Source organism: Esox lucius, chromosome 19 (genome assembly GCF_011004845.1).
Source record: "Esox lucius isolate fEsoLuc1 chromosome 19, fEsoLuc1.pri, whole genome shotgun sequence".
NCBI lineage: Eukaryota > Metazoa > Chordata > Actinopteri > Esociformes > Esocidae > Esox > Esox lucius.
In genome coordinates this window covers 39,251,648-39,276,306 of record NC_047587.1, presented here as the reverse complement: position 1 = coordinate 39,276,306, position 24,659 = coordinate 39,251,648, and the positions used below count along the sequence as shown (strand labels likewise).

General features: G+C 39.0%; 1 protein-coding gene across 1 annotated transcript; it reads right to left on the bottom strand.

Moving 5' to 3' along the window:
* Nucleotides 1-1,146: 1,146 nt before the first annotated feature.
* crabp1a (cellular retinoic acid binding protein 1a) lies at nt 1,147-21,611 on the bottom strand. Its single transcript, XM_010884307.4, has 4 exons — nt 21,204-21,611; nt 17,789-17,967; nt 3,030-3,143; nt 1,147-1,491 (listed from the first exon to the last, which is right to left on the bottom strand). The coding sequence occupies exons 1-4, from the start codon at nt 21,271-21,273 to the stop codon at nt 1,441-1,443; spliced, it is 414 nt and encodes a 137-aa protein (XP_010882609.1). The 5' UTR covers nt 21,274-21,611; the 3' UTR covers nt 1,147-1,440.
* Nucleotides 21,612-24,659: the final 3,048 nt, after the last annotated feature.

The following is a 24,659-nucleotide window of genomic DNA, read 5'->3' as shown; positions in this document are numbered from 1 at the left end:
GTGTCCTTGTTACTACTGGTAGCATGTGGCGGTACCTGCAGCCTATTCAAGTCCAGCTCCTCCAGAAGGGCACATCCATACATACCGTCGCAAGAAGGTTTGCTGTGTCTCCCAGTACAGTCTCAAGAGTATGGAGGAGATACCAGGAGATGGGCTGTTACACAAGGAGAGCTGGACAGGGCCGTAGAAGGGCATCAACCCAGCAGCTGGACCAGTATCTGCTCCTTTGTGCGAAGAGGAACAGGAGGAGGACTGCCAGAGCCCTACAAAAGGACCTCCAGCAGGCATGTTTCTAACCAAATAAACATGAGGGGCTCGGCATCCTCAAGTGGGACCTGTGCTCAGAGCTCAGCACCGTGCAGCTCGACTGGCATTCGCCAGACAACACCAGTATTAGCAGGTCCGCCACTGGCGCCCCGTTCTCTTCGCAGATGAGAGCTGGTTCACACTGAGCACGTGACAGATGTGAATGAGTCTGGAGATGCGGCGGTGAACGTCATCAACATCATCCAGCGTGACCGGTTTGGCGGTGGGTCAGTGCTGGTGTGTGGAGCCATATCCTTGGAGGGTCGCACAGACCTCCACGTGCAACCAAGAGAGTATATGGTAAAATATATCTCTTTTGCCTACACAGCCTTGTTATGCACTGACCTGGGATGTTAGTTAATACCACAAGACAGTGGCGTCGTTAGGCCTGGGCGTCGGGGGCTATAGCTCCGAATCTCAAATTGACCCAGAAAAATAAATTAAAAGAATTGCCCCTGATCTATTTATCTATAATTCTGATCGTATATTATGACAATGTAGACGGGAACATCGAAATGTTCTGCATGTACAATCAAAAACCTGTACTTTCTGTTCCGGGCGGGGCGGGGGTGGGCTAAGCCCCAAATGTATTGTGATCCTAGTGATGCCACCCCTTTTCGGATGAAAATCGAGTTTGTAACGATAGGATATGAATCGTTCTTTATGTTGATTTCTAGCTAGTTGTGTTTATAGTTAGTAAAATTTATGTTGGTGGAGTTCAGATTCAGAGGCAGGCCAGCAGTGCAATGCATGGTGCATTTCTGTTGTAACTGATTAACATACAGTGCCCAAGTATATACGGTTAAATATGAGTTTGAACACAAACACCTCAGACAAAACTTTTGTATACCATTTTATCTCTGTTTGCAAAATTGACAATCTCATATCTTACAAACAAAAAGAAGATGGGAGTTGAAAATATGGACAAGACACTGAGAATGGCAGTTATTGCAGAACTAACACGCATTACCACAAAACCACAAATTACACTATTAATAATAGCTAGGCAGCCAATGCTACTGAATTACATAATAGGATGCACTAAAGATATTTCAGGGGTGAGCAAGTTGTAATGTATCTGACAGGTTTTATTTCCGGTATTTTCTGCTTTGTCCAGGTTGATCATGAGTCGTGTCATTCCCTTAAGTAAATCCTTGTGCACACCACGTCATCAGCTCCGAAGGTCTAAGGAAAATCAAACACACATTCCAATAAACCGACATGCCAAGGAACTCAACATTAAGCTCACCTTATTTATAAGGTTCAGTCCTCAAGTTAAGCTTACACATCTCTTTCCACTACATCAAACACTGCTATGGATGGGAGACATCGTAGGTCGTTATTCTGATGAGTGCCCACAGAAAAAAGGTCAATATTGTCAGGGTCCATTTTTGGCTTATTGTGACCAGATATTTTCCGTCCCCTCTTTTTTTGAAGCAGAGTGGGATAGCTGTGCTAATTGTGAGACATGACCTTAATTGTGAGGCATAGCCTTAATTATGACAAATAGCCCCTAAAACTGATTTTAATCACAATCAATTAAATGGAGCGTGCCTATCTTATGATGTGAAAGACAAACTAATATAATATCTTCCTTTGTCTTGCTGTTAATTTCAACTTCAGTCTGTGTGCTTGCTTAAATTCAATGGTTAAGCCTTCGATTTGAGAGTAGGCTGTTTTGTGTTTTTCAATAAATTCCTGCATATATTTTTTGTCTGACTTACCGTCCAAAATACTCTGTCTGGGTGTATGTTTGATGATGGATAACAACTCTGTTCCTCATGTTGAACTTGGATTCCAAGGTGAATTTTAATCAGGATATCAGTATTATTCTGGTGTGATTTGTGTTCTCAATTTTCAACATATGCACACTGGGGTTTCATTTGCTGCACTGGTGGTGGCTGCTAAGTTTCTTTCTTAAGAGGATATACTTAAAAAAGCTGTTATTATTTAAACCCACATCCTTCAACACATTAACACTTTCATTATCCTTTGGACGTGAAAGAAACAGGCAAACTAATTAGTTGGAATAAATGTTGCAACCCAGTAGTTTGAAAACCATACTTGATGAACTGAAATCATCTGAATGGGATTATTTGAATGGGATTATTTGGGAAACAACATTTAAGTTTGAAGAGCAGTGACTGTGTCACTAGCAGCCATCTGGATAGAGCTGCTTTAACTTCAATAAGATCAATGGGATCCATTAGCGCTGCATTGGACTGCCACCAGCTGGAGGTCAGGTGTCCAACATCACTAACCTAGTGGAAGAAAATCCATATGCTCCTTCCCTATTGTCAGTTTTATGAGCAATGCTTTGCCACCAGTATCGTGACTCATCACCAAAGGAAGAGCAGGCATGTAAGAGGATGGGTTCCATTTTTCATAACGTTGTTGAGCACACATTTTCCACTTGCATTCATCAGTATTCCATCAGTGTACATTGTATTGATCCAACAATCTTCTCATTTTATTTTTATGCCTTGGACTTCAGATGAAATAATACCTTTATTTTATAAGGATAAGGTACTACCTTACTAAAATATACACTCCTCAGATTATCCTTTTATATAAGTCTGAAAGATCTCATCAGGAGGCCTTCACGCTACAATATTACTGTAGAAAGAAAATGTTGATGAAGAATTTGCAACATACTGTAGTTATGCTACAATATTTCTTGTGAGCATATTGAGCACTACTATGAGTATTATTAGAATCCTCACCAGTATCAGCTCATCCCCATTCAGTTCTCTTGTCCAATACGTCTTGGGCCCATCTCCATCCACCAGTGTCTGCTTGCACACCATCTTGTTCTCGGTCTCCCAGACTGCAAGACTCTGTGGGGCCATAGGAAGGCATTGAGGGAGTTCTTAGTTGGAGTGCCCTTAAAAACATGCTCAAAACCTGGACAGAAATGTTCTCTCCGCATCATAAAATAGACTATAAGAATTAGAACACTTGTGTATGAAGACAATATGTTGTTATTCCCTTGTTTATCTCATCAGTCATTATGTACAGTACATTGGACACAAGCTGCTTCGATCTCTTTGCTGCAACAGCTTTATCCTCTTCTTGAACCCCCCTTATCTTAGCCTGGGGCGCATATGGGAAAAGCTCAAATTAAATACATTTAGGCTACATGAATTTGGAGCTAAAAAGCCATTTTCCTCAGTGGTCCTTGAAAAGTATTTTAAATTGTGTTAGCCATTTTGAAAGCTTCCCTACTTTCTTGCAATTTTACAATTACAACAAATATATTTATTGTTCATTTTTTCTGCAATTACTGAGTCCAAATATCCCAATTGACTTCAGTTATTGCAATTTTACTACATTTGTGATCAGTTTTTGTGATACAGACGCTTTCATTTCCCACCATGTAAGTTGTCTACTGCATTTGCCTTCATTGCACATCTACACATTTCACTGGTAATATACATATACTGTATGTAATACTAGTAAATTCTCTGCCCTCCTCTATTTGATTTATGGCACATTTAATATTGCCATTTCTACTGCATTTGCATCTACACATTCCACTGGTAATATACATACAGTGGATATAAAAAGTCTACACACCCCTGTGAAAATGCTAGGTTTTTGTGATGTAAAAGAATGAGACAAAGAGAAATCATGTCAGAACATTTTCCACCTTTAATGTGACCAATAATGTGAACTTCTGTCAAGTATCAAGTTTCTTTGCAGGGTCTTGACAGCCACAATCCTGCATGGTTTGTCTAGAACGTGCCATGTCAATTCAAACACTATGGAAATGATTATGCAAGTCTAGTGTTTTTATTCTTTCTGGTAATGTCAACAAGCCCTTAGTAACACTTTTTCTCAAATTATCAAACTATTAAAGGTTTTTTTACAACCAAATTATGAATTACAAAGAAATTCATTCATTCTAATTGCTGGTAAATATAGCTCTTTTCAGTTTAACTCCAAGGACATCTCTTGAACAAAGCTGATAATGTGCTCCTAGCTGTTCTCTATGCTGTTTGATCTTGTCCCCAGCAGATTATGCTGCAGTTCTTAGTCTGTGAGACCCAAATGTTAATCACCATATCAAAGGTGGTGAAAGCGATCAGAGCCTGCTGGGTCCATAGACAGACTATCCAGAGTTGAACAGTAGAGCTCCGCTGCGCTCTGGGGTTTTTCTCAAGCTCTTTCCTTTCTATTAAGTCAATTTGCTACGGCCCCATTCTCCGCTATCATCCGTCTCTGGCATTGACTCAGATGGATTTGTTTTTTCTTTCCCTTCTACCTCTCCCTCTCTCCGTTCCTCTCTCCGTTTTCATTCTCCTGGGCTCTCTCCCTCTCCGTTCTCATTCTCCTGGGCTCTGTAGCTCTCTTTCTCTCCCCTTTCCTGTCCATTCCTCTTCCGGGGAGTTGGTTTGACTGCGTCGTGCCTTTTCTGTATCGTTTAACAAGCTGGTCGACTGAGAGATTGGCTGGCTTTGGATAAGAGCCATTCTGTAAGTATTGCCTCTGAGCAAATAAAATGTGAGTACAATTTTAACTAATAATAAGGCCAGTAATCTTTAAGGCCATTTGAGCTTTTCCATTGCAGACAAATTGTGGATCATATTGATCCTGTGTGTTGTCAACATTAGATTATAAGTATCTGAGTAAAAAGCATTTTGTCATGATGATGTCCATGGCTTGCTACAGATAGGGTGGAAAAACATACAATGAATTCCCGTTTTTCCCAGAAATGTTGGTTTCAGAAAAAAGAAATCCCTGTCTACTTATTCTGCTGATTCCAGGAATCCTTCAAATAGGTTGTCGGGGGGGAAACGGTTCCCATAATTTTGTTGCCCTGGCTGCAGAGCTCTGCCCTGTCTTTTCCTCGCTACAGGCAAGTTCCAAGATCTCTGCTGTCTGTGGATGACGTATCGTCCATCAAAGGAGAGCTGTGAGCACGGCTGTCCCTGCCACAGCCACCCTATCAGCTCAAATAACACAGGCCCATGAAGCCACCACTGCAATGCAGCCATTTCACCCAACTCTCAACATTGATGTGGCTTCAATGAACCAGCTCACTTTGGATGCTCTTATATGTCAACAAGGATCCCTTTTTTGTTGTTTTAATGGACTATCTTTTCTAACGAGAGGAAGGAAACTGCAGTCTTTTATGGCACACAGATCTCCCAATCACCCTGCACGTAGCATGCCCTGTGGCAGGTGAGTAATTCTAAAAGTCGGTCTCTATAGCAACCAGCCGGGCCAAAAGACTCAATTTGTCAACGTCTGTTTGCTGTGAAGTGCAGTGTTCTCCTCGCGGTGTGGCTCTACGGGAGAACCGTTAATATATTTACCAAGGTTTGCATCAATGAAGCGACACCAGGTATTCAACTAATAAAGTGTGTAAATGAAGTATGAGCATGTACATGGCTGTGGATGCAATCTTTTGTGTTTCTACAGCATCAATGGCCAAACTGAAGAAATTTGTGTCAATGTTAATGTAATTTGTTAGCCATCTTTTTAAACTGTGGACGTTTTTAGTCTCAGTGCTAAATGTTCTTTATCACTTTCTCCCTTCTGGCAGAAATGAGATGGCCCCTGTAAGTGAGAAGGGCCCTCCTGATCCCCTCAAATCCCCCGATTAGAGAGCTCTTTTAACCTTGTGCCAGTGTGAAGCAGCCCTCATCGTTGTGCCTCATGCAGATTAGTTTGTAATCCCTTCATCACCCGCTCCCTCCACCCCATCAAATCTTGCAGCCTTGGCCAGGCCCAGGCCTATGGTCCCTGCCACAAGACAAGCCTGGACAATGTCTAATTAAGGACTGAACCTACTATGAAGCTGAGCAGAAGCCGACCAAGGAAATATACTTACTGTGGTATATACTTATTCTGGGGAATAACTGGAACACAGCCTGAGCAAGCTGATCTTAATTTGTTTTACCTTTGAGTTCTGGGGTTCCCATGGCATCCTGAGAGAGACATAGTCAAAGAGCTCTGTAAATAATGTAGATGTTTTTTATTATTTTTGTAATAGTTTTTTTGTTTTACATTAGTTTTAGTGGGTTTGGCTTAAGTATGGTTTGATCATTACATCCTGTGGTCTTGACTCTAAGAGTTGTAGGATTGTGATTAAAAATGTGTTAGCAAGCTGCCATGGCACTGTTTGAACAAAAGAGAATAAAGGTGAGTAAAAGCAACAACAGAAGTGAATAAGCAATTCTGACCATGATCATTTAATGAGCTTCTCTTTAAATGATTGTGGCTGCTCTTGAGTAGCATCACTTAAGTTGGAGGGAAGGAGTGGCTGTCTAGCTCACCAACCATCTACAAAGCTGGACATAGCCAATGGGGATGTGTGCCGAGGCTCAAAATGGCAGCCAAAGAGATGTCTGGGTCTATCCACTATGCTTGAGGGCACAGACTATAGGGGCTATTCTGTCTCTTACGGTCCAACAATGAACAAGAAAATATCCTGCACAGGCTATGAAACTCAGTGCCAAATTCTGATTCTAAAACCAATTAGTTACAGACCACTGATTCAGTCGGTGAAGAAGTATTGTTAGACATTCATTAATATCATGAGGGTGAATATGTAGGTTCGCATGTATTTTTAAGGAATTTTTTACCCTGATGAATAATGATTTATGCATGTTTTCCTTTTTCCATTTGCAATCATCTCACCACTAAGAATGGTTCCAACTGCACACTATTTTCATAAGAATGTTTGTGGTATTTTCACTGGGAAATGACTGTTATTCTTTTCTTTCTTACATGAAGTGGAATCTGTAAGTGTCCAAGAGATGTCTGCTTTGGTTGTCTGTTACCGCTCTGTAAATGTGTCTTTTCTAAAACTGATGACATAGAGTAGCATACCCAGAAGGAAATTAGCTGGGTAGTTAGTGGTGAACACTCTTAGCATTTAAATATGTGACATGCTCTGAGACCTTGAAGTATCCTCTGCTGTAAATGCAACAAGTTACCTTATGGCAAGAGTGAAATAATCAGTCAGACATTTTAAAATACACTTTCCTGCAATTCCTGCACTTTTACATACCTTTCTGCTCATTTGACAACATAAAAGGCAGTCAGAAAAACATTTTGGACATTTCCCAACCAGTTGCAGCTAAGATCAATTCATCCCATAATTTTGTGTAGAACAGCACATAGAATGTTTGGAACCTTGATAAATTAACAAAAAAGGCAATGAAATAAGTAATCATTGTTAATTAGCTTGAACTTACACAAAAGAAATCCAGATATTTATATTTTAGATTTGTTTCTTTTGGAACTACAAAATTTGGTAGAATTTTGGAGTGAATACCACCACCATGCCAACAAGTTGTCTGGACAAGTCGCCAAATAACATAGACTCTCATAAAAACATAAATGTCACCACCTTGGAACCAGGTTCTTCTGGAAAGATGAAAGAATGTCCAAATAGCTTGTTGACACCAAAATAAGAAATTGGAAGAAATGAGTCTTCACAATAGGCAAGCTGTAAATCAATACATGTAAATACATATTACACTACATGGGTTTGGAGGACTGTTCTATAATATCCCCTTATCACTCACCTTATAATCCACCCTACTGCCCCTAACATGACAATAACTTCCATCTGGCTCAGATAGACTCTTCTAAATTAGTAAAATAAACATTTTTAAAAAGAAAGTATAAGAATTTCAGTGTAGCCTATACAGTAGGTATTTCAGCTGGGTAGCTAGCTTGTTGATATTTACCATCCATATTCCTTAAATGGATGTCTGAGGCACAAAGTCAAATTCACAATTTGGTAACGTCGATATACGACACTAGATGCCTTAGTATTCATACTGGGTTCTGTGACCACACTCAAATTCAGTACTGGCAGTTTGTTCCACTCTCATGGAAAATTCCCAGATTTTTAAGGGTGTTTTCTTGGGGTGTTCTGATCTTGTCTTACTCTTATCCTTAACTGTCACACATAATAATTGTATTCGGATATAGTAATGATCGGAAAAAACTTTTAAATATCGGTAATGCCTATAGGCCTAACTCATCTAGTGAATTATTGCTCTGTCACTCAGAGCGCTTATCAGTGATGTTCCTTTCTTACTCAAAATGTTGATGGAATAAAATTATCCAGTCAACTCAAATGGCCATATATTAACAAAACGTGCTAATAAGTTAATGGATTTAGTCTACTTTTTGTTTGGCCACAGTAACTGTTGAACTTTCAGAGGGGCAAAACATTTATTTTCTAATTCCCAGCTCATTGCCACATTTGGAAAATCGCCGTTTACTTTTACATTTTTAATGTTATTTTCTAATAATACATCTTCCAGAAAAAAAAAAAATTCTGGGGTTAGTAATAAAATTATTCAAGCTTTGATTTAATTAGCACACATCAAACTAAGTAGACACCGGTTGAACAACATGAAATAGTGAAAAAAAACGTAATATGATGATATCAGATAGCTGACTTTAGTTGTCATTAATTCACATATCTGGAGAAAAAGTTGAACCCTGAGAAAGTGAAGAATTGAAGCTGAACAAGTGTGGGTGATTGGGAAGTCACGGCGATGCAGAACAGCTTGAACCCTGCACTATAATCCCTTGGGTATTTTTTACTCAAATGTTTCTACTAAGTGTAACTCAAAGTAATTAAAATGTTCATCATGACTTAAAATGTGTGTGATACTGACTTTACTCTATTTTCCAATAAAGAATTTCCAGAATGCTCTGCTTCAACTTGATATTATAGAATTATTTATTATCTTTGTTTTGCATGTACTTTTTACATGAACTGATTAATTAATCTTAGCTGCACAAACATCAAACACATACATTTTTCTAAAGTAATACAATCATGTAGTATTTTGCACCCTCTAATGAAATTATTGTTATAATTAAATCACAAAGCCATCTTCCTTTCAGTACCTCAGCTAAATGCCAATATATTTCTCACAAGTAAGATAGCAATATACCATTTCCTGAAGTACAATACTGTCCAAATAATGCTTAAGAGGGTGTAGAAACACAATCTGTTCCAATGCTGCTTTATACAGACAGAGGGTTTTTAAGTTATCAACAAAATTTGGGACACCTGTAGGAATTGTCAGCATCAACTTTCAAGGCTTAATTTACTTCCATTGCTGCTGATCAGCTGTAAGTTGTTATCCCATTACCTGTTCCCTGAAATGTACATTATTTTTCAGTATTTGATAACCTAAACTCTTTTAAACTCTGTCAGTTTACCACTTACCTTTGTGCCATTTCAGGAAATTCACTAGACTAGGACTACTTAAATATTTATAAAAATCTGAAAAAATGGGGGTGTTCAAATCTTTTGACCATCGTTTAACTATCCCTAAAGAATTAAATTCTGCAAACGTTTATGAACATAAACATATAAATGCTACTGATTGCCTTCATTCCTTTTTGTTCTGTGAACCTATCCAGGTTTACAGGGCATATTTGTTGGTAAGAAAACAATGTATACCGCAAGAGCATGTGTTATTTATCAGGGACGTCACCAGACGTTGGGGCTCAAGCAGATCAACACAGGGCTAGGGAGTAGGCCTTCGGGTGTCCTCTGCTGATTTGTCATACAACCCTGCGCAATTTAATCAGTGCAAAACAAAACAAAAAATGTAATCAGTGCATGCCATAAAAATAAAACGGAGTGTCTATTTGCACCCGGGTAAGAATCGCCACACTGAGGCTAATCTGCTATTTACACTAGTGATGTGCAATTCGCGAACAATTCGTTCGTTTTGAACCAATTTTTTTAGTGACTCGGGACTTTTTTCTAGTGACACGTTCAATTGTATTATTCATTCTAACGTTTGATACCGGATTACACCATGATCATTTGCTTCATACCCGGTTCTCATGCTCAGTTCTCCGATCAACTTATGTGTGCATTCGCAGAGAAAAATAGATCAAGACAGGAACAACATAAAGACATTTTAACACACTATAATTATTAATTTAGTTATTTGCTTCCATCACTAATTTACAGCCACCCAAATAAATGACGTAACGGATAGCTACGTGCATCAACGGTTGCGTAACATAAGTTGATAGCTACGTACATCAGTTGTCACAGAAGGCACGGCTTCTGCTGCATTTCATTGTACTGTATTTGTTCAATGAAGTTGAATCTAAACTAAAAAAATATATATACCAAAGTTGGTCGCTACGTGCCTCAACAGTTGCAGGTGCCAGAGGAGGATTCAATCAAAAAAAGGTAGGCTACATTAAACACAAAATATAAACTTTAACAAAGGTTAGCCAGCAATGATGACAGTTTTCAAAATCTTTATCCAATCAATATGACATTATAAGGACTGTGAAATAAATAATCGTATTATAGCCATATTTGGCACATATCCTTAACAATACTTGTTTAATCCAAGTACTCGACACATCTTTAGTGCTTTCTCACAACAGCTGTTTTCAAACCTTCACTGGTTTTCAATGGGATTTAGATTGGGACCCATTGCTGGACATTTCAGAACAGTCCAGTATTTTGTCTTGAATCATTCCTGGGTGTGTTTGGGGTCATTGTCTTCTATGACCTTTGAAAGAGGCCCAGCTTTCTGAAACTGGGTTCCACATTGCATTCCAAAATACCTTGATATTTTCCTGATTTCATGATGCCATGCACACTTTCCACAGTGACTGAGGCAGCAAAGCAATCCCAAAAACGTCACAGGACCTCCTGAATGTTTGGTTGAGCTATAATTTAGTCTCATGTGTCTTCAGGAGATTCTCCTGTATGAATGTGGCATGTTCAGGTATGTTTTGACGAATTGCACTCAGGCTTTGTTAAGTCTTTCTGTCAGCCGTAGAGTTCTCTTGAATCTTCTACCATCTAGTCGCCTTTCATTGAGTTGGTGGCAGGTGGGGAGAGTTGATACAATCGTACTTTGTGTCTGAAAGTCAACATTAATCTGTGTATCAGTTTTGAGATGCTTCATCCACCATTTAATCACTCCTTTGGAATCCCCCATCAAGGTGTCACTTGCAGCCCCGTCCTGGAAGGTTGGCTACACTGGCGTGGTCCTTAAACCGCTGGATAACATTACGAATGGTGGGAACAGGAACACCAAGGACTCTGGAGATGGACTTGTGGCCTGATTGTCCGTACTTGGCTCAAACTCATATCTTATCTCAGACAATTCTCTGTTTTTCTTTCTTCATGCTTATTGCGGTACACAAACTGACACAAAATATGAGAGAGTAATTTTTTCTATTCAAACTGGTTGATTGAGTGGATCTCATATTGCAGGTCAGTACTGTACACCATTTAGTTAGCTGTAGTTTATGGATAGTTAGCTAGTTTGTTTAGTTTGTTATTTATTCTAGCACAAAAAAAAAGAATGCCTTTTAGGCAGAGACCGGGCTGCATCTGGATGCCTCTCTGCTGATTGCGCAACCAGCAGGTGGGGTCTGCAGACAGAGTCAGGGAGAGGCTGAATATGGAGGTGAAAACCTCCACTAGCTGGTCAGCGCACCCCCTGAGGACACAGCCTGGAATGCAGTCTGGCCCAGGTGACTTCCGAGGGTTCACTCTTTGAAAAGCTCTCCTCACGTCAGCCGTGGCTAGCGTCAGAGGACGGTTGTCCTGGTCATCAGCAGGCCTTCCAAAATGAATGGTTTTGGTTGCCTCAGACTGTGCATAGAAGGTGTTGAGCTCGTCGGGGAGAGAGGCAGCAGGCTGGGAATCATTGCTGTTTCTTTTATAGTCAGTGATTTGTCGCAGTCCACACCACATGCATCTCGAGTCAGAGCTGTTGTAGTTAGACTCCAAATTATTCCTGTAGTCTCTTTTTCCATATCTGTTAGCCATATCTGGACCTTCTCAAAGCCTCCAGGTCCCCAGAATTATAGGCAGAGGCCCGTGCTCTGAGCTTAGCACAGACATTACCATTAACCCAGAGTTTTTGGTTGGGGAAAGTCCTAACATTTACCCTCCGTCCAACATCATCGATTCATTTGGAGATATACTGAGACAGAGTATGTGTATTCATCAATGACCCCATCGGCTGCATCACAGAACATCTGCCAATCTGTTGTTTCAAAGCAGTCCTGGAGAGTGGGAATGGATTCCTTATTCCAGTGATGAACAACCAGAAAAAACAGTTTGTCCTGTTTTAGACGTTGTCTGTAGGTTGGGAGGAGAAGAATGGAGGTGTCATCTGCCTTACCAAAGTCTGGACGGGTGAGGGGTTTGGAGCTGCTCTGTATTTGTGAATAACAATGTTCAAGAGTCTGATCCCCACAGATAAGAAAGTTAATGTGCTGGTAATGTTTCAGCAAAACTTTCCTCATAATAGCCCTATTGAAGTCATCAACAACAATAAGCTGCCTCAGGGTGAGCGTCCTCTAGTCCATTAGTTACTCCATATGGGTCCTCCAGCGCACATGTTTTATTAGCCTGCAGGGGTATGTAATGTAGACTGCTGTGATAATAGCGGAGCTGAATTCCTGCAGCAGGTAGAAGGGCCGTGCTTTTATAGTTAGGAGCTCCGTGTCTGGTGAATAGTGTTTTGAAATGACTGCAACATCCGAACCCCAGCAAGAGTTCCCATAATGTAGACCCCTCGTCCTTTACATTTACCTGACTCTGAAGTTTGTCCTGTTGGTAGATGTTAAAACCAGCTGGTGTAATGGCCAAGCCCGGCGCCATACCAGGTCTCAAGAAACGCCAGCACACAGCAGTTCCCAATTTCCCACTGGAAGTTAATTCAAGCGTGTAGTTTGTCCATTTTATTGTTCAGGGATTGAACATTTGCGAATAAAATGCTTGGTAATGGCAGATTGCAGTATCTTGTCTGAGATCTACATAGGATACTGGCACGTTTGCCTCTCTTCTTCCTTTTTCGTCAGCATATTGGTTAACAAATCAGCGGCAGGACAAAGAAATCACAGCAAGTGTTCCGGTAGGTAGTACCAAAGTGACAGACTGAAAGGCAATGTTTGGTTAGGCTTATAACCTTTGTTCTTTGAAGGAGGGAACTAGGTTCAACTCTTCTAGGGCCTCACACTGTTTGAGTCGCGGTGAAGTGCTGTTCTGAAATTAGTGAATACAGTTGTAACTGTAGCATGGGAGGTGGGGCTCCTGGCCATGACACACCTTTAGCTCCTTATCGATTGTATCTGTTTTCAGATGTGATTGTATTTGTTTTCAGATGTGATTGTATTTGTTTTCAGAGCGCAGTCAGTGGAATTGATACAGAACCCAAGAGCTGTTATGAATACTTCCAAAGAAAGTATTTCTATGATTGTAAATGCCATTTTCAATCAGATGAGCAACACCATTGTATTCCTTCTATTTTTAAGGCTTTCCTACTCAGTGTTCACATAGCGTTATCGTATCCAAGGAACTGTGAGGGGGATTCTTCCCCCAAAGAGCTTTGAAAGAGGCCTCATCTGTCTCATCTGTCAGTGTAATAATGAGCATGAGACCAATTAGTCAGCCTTGTAAATGAATACGTATTTCATGAAAATGTTCCTCCGAGGTAACGTTAGACAGCTCCAAAAGGCAGCAGTGGGCCGCGGAATGCACAAGTATACACACACTTCAAAGCAGTCTTATTTTTTGCCGAACCGAATAAGCGGAGCCGGCTAAGAAGAGCAAATGTCTCTTACTGACTGAATGACTGACAGACCGACTACCCCTTGTTAAATAGCGTAGTGGTTAGAGAAGGGTACTAGTGAACTATAGGTCCAGAGTTCGTATCTCGGCGAAGCAAAGTACGCATTATGAATTATTCCGTGTTGGTGAAAACTTTGCTGGCTGAAACTGTGTACGGTTAGATTGCGACTGTTTCTGGCATGGAATAATTCATCTTCAATCTCGCTAGCAATTGCTCAATTCTTATGATTATTCCTAGGCACTTAGTAGATACTGGTAAGCCTATTACTGGCTAATAAGCTGTTAAAACGGCCAGTGGCAAAAGCAATACAGTTCATAGACGCTATGGTGGAGGTAAATTTAATAAGAAACGTTAGTCAGTTTAACACAATCCTCAATGGAGTCTAGACTGCTGAAACGTGTCATCCCGTGGCGTAGTGGTTAAAGACAGTACCTCTTATGTGGAAGGCCTAAGTTCGAATCTATTGAGAGCAACGACATTTATTAATTATTTCTGGTAGATTCCCCGATTCTCTCGTCTTTTCACTTGATGAAAAGGTTAGTTATCGTCGCCTTCATTGATAGTTATTGTATAAATGTCATTCATGAATGAAAGGAAAAAGTATGTTGTTTTGCAGTGAAAGAAAAAAATATGTTCTTATGCCATGAAATGAAATAGCTTTGGCAGACTCGCTAGCAATTGCTCAATTATTATGACTAATCCAGTAATAAGTAATAAGTTAGTAGATACCGGTAAAGCTTATTACTGCCTAATACGCTGTTAAAACGGCCAGTGACAAATGCAATACATAGCCGCTATTTGTGGTGGAGGTAAACTTGGTAAGAAACATTAGTCAGTTTAACTGTATTTCATTCACAAATGGCCAATTAACTATTAAAACAGCCAGTGGCAAAAGAGGATTTGTTTAGGATTGAGACAAGAAGCTATACTGACACCCAGTGAATGTTCAGCTCTGTGGTGTCGTGGTTAATGACACAGCGTTTCTTGTGGGGGACCCAGGTTCGAATCTCGAGGTGGCAGCGTTTTCTATTGTGGGCCGGCTGAATTAGGCTTGCCTGGTTTCTTGTTTTTTAACCAATTGTATTTAATCCACCAATGCCCCCCCACACCCCAAACCTCACTCTCAGGTAACCCCAGAGCTTTTCCCAGTGTCCTCTGTAGCTAACAAATGTGCCCCTCCCGTTCACCAACCCAAATCCATCCCATCACTGAAAGCACCCCCCACCACTCACCAATCCACAGCACTAATCTGGTAATCACCCAACACAATCGCCACTTCTCTCATGGATTGTGCTTTAAGCTGTTTGGCACTATACTCAAGTTTTCATGGAGCTGGGAGTCAAGAAGGGTTATTGACTGTTTAAACCTTATCTGTTGTGGTAACCCATACACATTTCTTTAACTCTACTCAAACACAGATTTTTATAAATAACAAATATGCAGGCAATGATTTCTGTGAACAGTCAGTAATAACAATGTATTCAATTGCTTGGATTTGGCACTGTGTTCAGAGTTCACATTTTTTAACAATATTATAAACGCAACACTTTTGTTTTTGCCCCCATTTATCATGAGCTGAACTCAATGATCTAAGACTTTCTCAATGTAAACAAAAGGCCTATTTCTCTCAAATGCTCTTCACAAATCTGGCTAAATCTGTGTGAGTGAGCATTTCTCCTTTGCCGAGATAATCCATCCACCTCACAGGTGTGGCATGTATTTTCATACTTTCATGTAATGTATGAGTTGTCAGACAGTATTTTGACAGCACTATAATAACTACACATAATAAAAAATGTATAGTTTAATAGCTTATTAATCACAAATTAATAATGTTATTCACCTAATTTTCCAGTCATTTATAAACAATGTCTATAGTGTTTAATAATAAATAAATTAAATTACATGGATGAGATGTTTAATAAAGATTATAATTAAATATTTACTATAAGTTAACTTTTTGTGTGGCATCATCCAAAATGTTGGCTATTTATACTTCACAAATCCTTTATACATGCCATTGGAAGCCTTTTCAGCAGAATCTGATGTCTTTAAAGTTGCAAAATATTAATTGTCAGTAGGCACACGTATAACATATTTTTAAGAAAACAGAATAATATAACATATTTTGAAGAAAACAGTTGATTACAAAATATATGTTTGTAACAGTGTAATATGAAACTATGCTCAATAAAATACACTTTTTAAAGACTCCACTTTTATACCAAAACCAAAGTCATGTTTAACCCAGAACAAAATTCCTGTGTTATTAAGTAAACTGTGTGATTACCTTCCATTCATGTTAGAAATGGGCAGTTCTAGTACCAAAGCTGAGGTCCTGTTGTTCCGTGAAGGATGGTTGTAATGCAAAAAATTATTACCAGCCTGGTTTACCTATTTTCAAGAAATCTATAATCCAGAATGCCATACAGGTTGGGTCAGGGTACAAAATGTGTGAACAGAAACATTTATACCAAACGTTTTTCATTGTGAGCGGTCCGTCTGGGATCAAGCCTTAATCTCAAATGGAAACTATTTCAAAATGTAGGTTGTGAACTTCTATGATTTTTTACTTAAACCTTGCAAAGCCCACCCGACTGGTAAATCATTATGGTTTATACACTTGCCTTTGTGACAAGAAAGATTTCTCTGAAATAGGTAAACTAGGGGGTTGTCAAAAGAAATCCAAGAATGCTGGAGCGGTGCAGGAACAGTTCAGTGCTACAAATCTCTCAGAGCATTGAGACTACTCTTTCTGGGGTCCACACAAAACATGCTGTTTATGCACAAACTCAGTCCACAATAGAATGACAAGTCAATACAATTCTTATGAGCAAGCAAGAATATCTGAACATAACATTTTGCTGAACAATCCCCTTAATTTGTATTTGTTACAACCTTTTCAAGGCCCAGTAAAGGTGCTGCCAAAAAAGCCATGTGTTAGAAGACTGAACCACTTAATGCATTGGACATGTAACATAATGTAACTCACATATCAATAGTAATGAAGAAATGAGAATCCACTAAAGATAAAGGGCCGGTTTCTCAGACACAGATTAAATCTAGTCTAGAACTAAAAAACAAGCTCAATGGAGTTTTCAGTTGAACTTGATTTATTAGTCATAGACTAGGCTTAATCCGTGTCTGTGAAACCAGTCCAAAGTGTTTTACCAGCAGTTGTGGGTAAGCCATTCGCAAGGTTGACACGTTTTTGAGGTTGACGACATCAGAGAAATATTTACATATTCACATTACAACAATCCTCAAGTCCTTGTAACAGGGATTTCATGGCAAATGTAATCAAAAATTTCTTAATCAAATGTTCTATATATTCCTTTAACATCCTGTCTTGTGTGCTCGTTGTTGAACCACTGGTATGTTCTAAGATGTTTTGAGACCATGAGATGCTGCTGGAATGGCTTTCAATAGCATTTACAACTTTCTGAGAGAAATTACACTGGTCACTCAAACATTGATAACATGTTTATAAAATATAGTCCACACTTCAGACGAGGCCACAATAAAATGCATAACTATTGATTAGTAAAAACATTTGAATGGTAAAATGATTACTAAATAATGAATAAACTATTTACCAATCATTTACTAATGCTTTATTGTGCATAGTTATTTTTAAATGCAGACAGTATTTCTATATCTTGTGGATTAGATATAGTCAATGAAGCTGTTAGACTGAACAAGAAGTTGCTTCAAGAACAATTTTTATTTAGCTAAGTGTAATAGTCCAAAATCAATGGAATACTCAGTCATTATGGACTTCATGTCATATTGTTGTATTGGAATCCTTGACGTGATGGTGCATTACAACACTTACCTTGACCACAGTTTGGAAAACACCCTTTCCACAATACCTTGCATTTTCTGCCATCCACCGTTTCCTCGTCAAACTCCTGGCCAATGATGAAGTTGATCTCGGTGGTGCGGACGCTGGTGGAGGTCTTGATGTAAAACTGCTCCCCGTCCTGACGGATCTCCACGTGGGGCTTGGAGGCAGCGGCCCCAGCCACCTTCCTCAGCATGGCGTTCACGCCTGAACAGCCACAGAACCGCAGAGGGAGACAGGATGGAAGAGGTAGGGGGGGGTGAGTTTGGCCTGATTCAGACAGACAGACACCCCCACCACCTAGATCCGTCTGGGCAACATTTACCCCAAGCACAGGTCTTCGACCTGACCCCTAACTCACCCCCAACCCCGCCTCACTACTCTGGCGTCTCTGGACTTTCTCTTGTGTTAGATAGTGGGAATATTTTTTCCCCCTGTGGCTAACCACAAGAGGAATAGCTTTTAAACAGCAATTGAAGATGGTAAAACAAAATAGTAAAGCATTGTTCTTCTGGAAATTGCTCTGTGTTTTCCAGAGACCCTGATTGTTTGCCAAAAACGATGTGTATTACAGAACATAAATAACATCATGTCAATCTTTGGGTGGAAAGAATGACAAATAAGACATGCTTGTGACTATGGGAGTTGTGTTAACCTATCTGTTGCTGAAAACATTTTGGCAATGCGTTGTGGGTGAAATTAAGTATTTGGCTTGATTTCACCTAGAATAAACAAGAACTCTTGCAAAAGGGTCATATTTCAGTTGGTTTTCTGATCATCTAGAGGCCGACAGTGTTGAAGCAGTGACTGTCCTGCATGGCAGTGTCAGAGGATGACACTCCGTCTGTCCACCCAACTCCATTGTGTTACCCTTCCTGCATAAGGACATGCCTGCCAGGACATGCTGGTCACTCCCTTTACTACCCATCTCATATCATGCCCAAAATGGCTACCGATACAGAAACACTTTGCATTGTTGGCTATCCAAGGAGAAAGATTCCCAGTCTTTCACCTCTCTCGAGCTATCCTCAAAATGCATGGATCGTGAAGGGCTTTAAGAGTCCTTTTAGCGCCTTGTCTACAGATAATTTAAAAGGAGGCCTGAACTTACCAAATATATGCAACCAGCAATACCATGAATCGAGCCCTAGGACAAGGGATATAGCACATGCTCGACACAAAATTATATTGCTAAGCTATTGCAGAATTGCTGCATATTCTTTCCATGTTGCCATAGTCCAAGTTAACAGATGATTATAGGGATATTGATGGAAACAGGTTGGTTGGTGTCAGAATCCATATTAGGCTGATGCACAGATGACCAAGTACTTCTGCAAGATGGAACGAATGATCTGCTGGGGCAGATGTGGTTAATGTGGGCATGACTTGATGAAGCGCTGAACAGATCCCTTGCAATCCCTCTGTACCATACCATCTTAACCCGGAGTAATGCTACTCAATAAGGTCCTTCATGAACTGGAATGGCATTTGCGTCCCTAAGGTTTGCCACTATGGAAAACACTTCAAAATGGCAAATAGTTACACTGCATTATACATTGTTTGGGACCATTAATAATGTACAATGCATTTTTTAAATGCCTCTGTTACCCTTATTTGATTTATTTACTGATTTATTTATTTTTACAGGTAAAAAGCAATTTGGGTTACCTAACTTTCTCATCAACAGGAATACAGATTACTCCTTTGCCGGTTCAGCGTTTTACCAATTAGATGTTCCAACTGCTACTCTGAGTTTCCGTGATGTATTGAAGATCCTATTTTTCTATTATTTTGAATTTTAGTAAGTGAACCAAAGTATTTATCATATTGTATTGTTCAATACAAAAAGCCCCTATGACAAAGATATACAAGGATCTTGAAAATGTCCTCTAGTGACAGACGGTTATTTAGGGAGGGTTCCATATTATACCAAATAATTAGCTATTCACGCACATTTATTATGTCATATATTTGGTGCTTTTTAAATCCACTAGTATGTCACTTGGTGTTACTTAATTTATATTAAGGCAAATAATATTACAAGCAAAATTATGAATGATATTCCATACAAAAATGTATTGTAAAGGACCAGTAACATTACTTTACCATCTGTGTCCACTTTGAGAAATTCTCAAAAACCTTACATTTCTCATAGTTTTTAAAATTATTTATTTAGATGGCCATTGTTACTGTTTCTACTAGTGGCACAGTGCTTTCCTAATGCCAAAAAGTATTATAAACTCTGTGGCCTCAGGGGGTCTAAGCCAGTGCATCTGGTGCAAATGTTCTGCTGCAGCACTGAATCTGTCCCAGTGCTCTTCTAGTAAAAATGTAGTCTCTATCAGAAATAAAGCATAAGATGCACCAAACAAAATTACAATAATTATTTCTGTTTATGCAACCATATTGATTTATGTTAATATTTCATCACAACATGAGTCCAAATACATTGAAATTAATGTATACATTATAAAAAATATAAATTTTCTCTGAAATGCAGAAATCCCACTGCTATTGAAGAATGAACCCGTTGAACTGGGATTTGTTGGGCTGATGGACAAGGAAATTAGAATCAATGCTGATCAGTTCACTGAGTTTGTTTGGTAAAGACTAAACAAGGTCAATATATCATGGGTTACATTTTAAAAATGACTTAGTCAACCAGGAGACATCATAGTGGTCCATTTCAACTCTGGTAATTAATTTACAATTTATAGACTGAACTGTAATACAATTTGTTCTAATTCAAACAAATTGGGTAGAGGGAAATAATTATTTCTGTTTTGGACAGTAATGGCTAAAAGGTTTCTCCTTGAGCCAGTCGGTTACCTTTGGCTTCTTAAATTGTTTAATGGTGCTCTCTCCTCTGAACAAGCACACCCAAACAACCCGTAGGGAATATTATCAGCCAAAACCACAAAATATGGCTTAAGTGGCAAGGTAGTTACAGTCAGGACGCTGAGACCTATTTTAAAGCCTCTTGATTAGCAAGGAACAAAAGCAAGTGTATGAAAAGAAAATGCACAAATGACAGAACGGAAAAGATAGGGCTTCATAAACGGCACAGACACTGCATGCCCTACTTAAACATAAATTAATAACGCTTTTCACATGCAGCCGACGGTAACAGGACAATGTATGCTGTATGCTGTGCATCATTGGCGTCCAACAGACAATGTTCTACACGTCTTGTAACTGAGATCTTTCCCACTGGCGCTTGCTGTATGTTCTCCCTCTCTCCCTCCTCTTTGAGATGAGGAAGGACAATGCCATATTGTTGGACGTGAAGCAATCCACGCCAAGGAGAATGAAAGCTGTTCCTTATTGCACATGATGGATGGTAGGCTAAAGGCTCTTGCAGGGAATTACAGTGCAGGCTTTTGAAAAATGACAGGGAAAAAAACCGAGATGAGGGTGGAAAAAAACAGCAAGAAGGGGCTTACCAAGGGCTTTGAGAAGTTCGTCAAAATTTTCACTGCTCTTCATTTTCCAGGTGCCGGCAAAGTTGGGCATTTCTGCTGACAGTAAGGCTGTGCCTGCAAAAGAAGCTGCTCCGCGTTTTGCTCTTCTTATACCTTCTATCTCTCACTCCCTTCCTCACCGTCCTCTTATCCTTTCTTTTTCACTCTCTTCTCCAAGCACAACCAATCTGTCTCAACCTTTTTTCTTTTCTTTCTCTTCCCTTGTGTATCTCCCAATTTGTAAGATTCACCCTCCTCTTTGCCAATAAAGCCAATTTATCTTCAACCTTTCTTTTAGTGTCTGCTTTTTAGTCTCACTAGTATCTGTCTCGCTCGCCCTTTCTTTCTCTAGGGTCGGCTTTGACCTTGTCTCTGCCACTAGTTATAGCAAGTGTCTTTAATCTGACTCACTATTGGCCCCTCCCCCTGGAAGCCCTACCCCATTATTAAAACAAGACATTTCACACAATCTGTTCTGAGATCAGACAGAATACAGCACATTTGTCTTTGCCTAACCTAGATTGGATTCAGAACTGGAAGGATCAACCTTTGTAATATTTAATGTTTAATAATATATATTTGAAGTATTCATTTTTTAAATAACCTTGTATGGGGCATTTTAATGTCTGATACTTACAGATTATTAAAATTTAGATTGATGGGGTTTTAGTTTTTCATGGCCACTAAATGCTTCAGGCAAACTTTTCTGATGTGGTTGACCTACTGTTGTATGGTTCGAAATGGTATCTGTGGTTTTCAGCTTGTGGTCCACAGTCCACTGGTGGTCTATGTTGGTACTGTAGGTGATCTGTAATTTCTGTAAAGATGGTTTAATAAAAAAAAAAAATGTCTTCCAAAATAATTGCAGTAGCTATAGTAAGCACTTTCACATACATTTGAGCCACCCTTTGCTGGACTCCCAGAAGCTGTTCTTATGCTGAAACCCAGATTTGAACAACATGGCTGCAATCAAGCTCTATTGACTGAGATTTCGTTGTCCCCAAAACAGAAAAGATGGGGACTGCTGCTTTATCTCATCCTATCTTATTTGATAATATATCACAAATCCATCCACTTTCATGATTGTCCATTTCACTCTTAGGATTGTCTTTATCTTTTGTAGAACACTAAGGGAACATCACATCAAGTGTGAGGGTATCATACTGAAACACATTGTTCAAGTCTCAAATATTGTTTTATGTACACATTGTTATGAGGAAAGTGTGTGCCATTTTTATCTTACTAGTAAAGACTTCCATTAAGTAAGTAACACTCAGCTCAAAGGTTTTTCAAACACAATTTGTACAGTAATTAAAATTAAACTGATGTGCTTTTTCTTATTAGTTAAGACTTTTGTGAAATAATTCAAGTGAAACATCTCAGCTAGAAAGTTAAACGTACACTTTTGGATTAAACACTTTGGGATTAATAGTTTTTTGGGGGATTAATAGTTTTCATTTCTTACCCAGTTTGGCACAACGTGCCTCCCAACTTTAAATCCCATAATCAGGCTAAAACGCTTGTATTTTTTTTAACAGCTTAGTGCAGCAAAAGAGAAACTCACCCATCATTTTCACAACACAAACTTTTGTTTTAAATGACTTAATTATCAATGAGCCCCAAATGGCAGAGAATATGGGGAGAATTTGCGCTTGTTTTTAACTTCATGTTTCCAGTTATTTGTTATAACGATGTTTGATTGAAAAAACCTTAGGGTTTTGTAATAAATAAAAAATATGGAGGTAGAGATCAGAGAGTTTAGATCCTCACAGTATGGGCCCCCTAAGCCAGCCATCGCAGGCACCAGATGAGCATTCTTGTGACTCCAAAGCACTGGGCTCTGTCAAGAGCTTCATGCCAGAAAAGTCTGATCAGGCCTGCCAGCCTAGGTGATTAGAGAATAAGTAGGAAATATAAATAGATCATAAAATTAAAATGTCACACAAACAAACACACAATTACATTTTTTGGGGGAGATATAGCTGTATAACACGTTGATGGATTTAAAGAATATGTTGAGCAATTTAATGTTTCCCTAAACAAACAATGAAAATGTACATACTTTCTTATATTTTGTGCAGAGCTGTTTGATTATGCACATGTATAAAATGTATATTTATGAAACACAAAATTAATACACCTCAAACACTATTCCACAATATAAGATGTTTTTAATATAACAGATATTTTAGTTGAGTGAAATGAAATCGGTTCAGTTAGATTACAAAAAAAAAAGAGTGAAAGAGTAAAGGAAGTATAAAGGCAAGGTTGGATTTTTTTTTCTATGTGTGTGGACCCAGTGTTCTCTTTTGACCTAAAACAGGAATATAAAAGTAATGTGTAATTTTAGTAGGACACAGTTTTACCCATGCCTTTCTCAAATGAATGCAAACCTATTAACATCAGCCACATTTAAATGAATAACCTCTGTTATCAGCACTTCCCTTTTAGCATATTGCAGTTAATGCAAGACATCAAGTAATTATAGACCATCATTTCCCAAAGTTGAACATAATGAGTCTTTTGGATGCGCCCAATGACTCCAGTAATGAGGTGAAACCAGATCTGGGAACAAAGACCTGAGGTAGAGATGTAGAGAATACATAGCTTTTGAGGAGAGAATGTTCCCTGTAAAAACATTTAAAGTGCACTTGATTAAGAAAAACTCTGGTCTGGAAGTAAACACTTATAAGAAGAGCATAGCAACAATGACGCACTTCCATTAACAAGTGCTGCTAAGATGAATAAGCTTGAGAGCCTTCTGAACGTAATGCATGTTCACACTGTACCTTAGCCTAGGGCTAACAACAATGTAGTGCGTAAAGACCTATAGAGGACAAGAACCCAAATAAAATGGACATCTGCACACCCGTATGCACACAAGCACACTGAATTGCAAAAATGGGAGAGAGGTTATTCACTGGATTCCTATGTGAACTGTACTAAGGACAACATAAACAGAATAAATACCCACCAAACCCTGCAAGCACTGTTTTTATCATAAAATATTTAGTAGTACCTACTACACATGAAATTGGAACTGAATTACCATAAGTGCAAAACAACATTGCAATTTGTTTTTGTTCTACACCAATTATTGGAATTTATGTGAATTTTGTTATGTATCTGGCCTTGAAGGAACAGAATGCTTATAAGACCAAATTTGCATTGTTGTTTGATACTAGTTGATACTTTGCTCAGGCATTTAAAGCCCATGCGCATGTTATGGCTTGAATTCTAGCTTGAGGTTGAAAACAATGGTATTGCAACTATCCAAGCCTTTGATATTTGCCTCTATCTTTGATGATGTTGAATATTTCTACGAAACAATATTACTATTGTTACTGTGCTGACAACTATATCATTCATATCATGTGTCATGTGAAAATATCATGCTATACCTGGATTATTGCGCCATTGTCATTTTCTTGGGTTGGA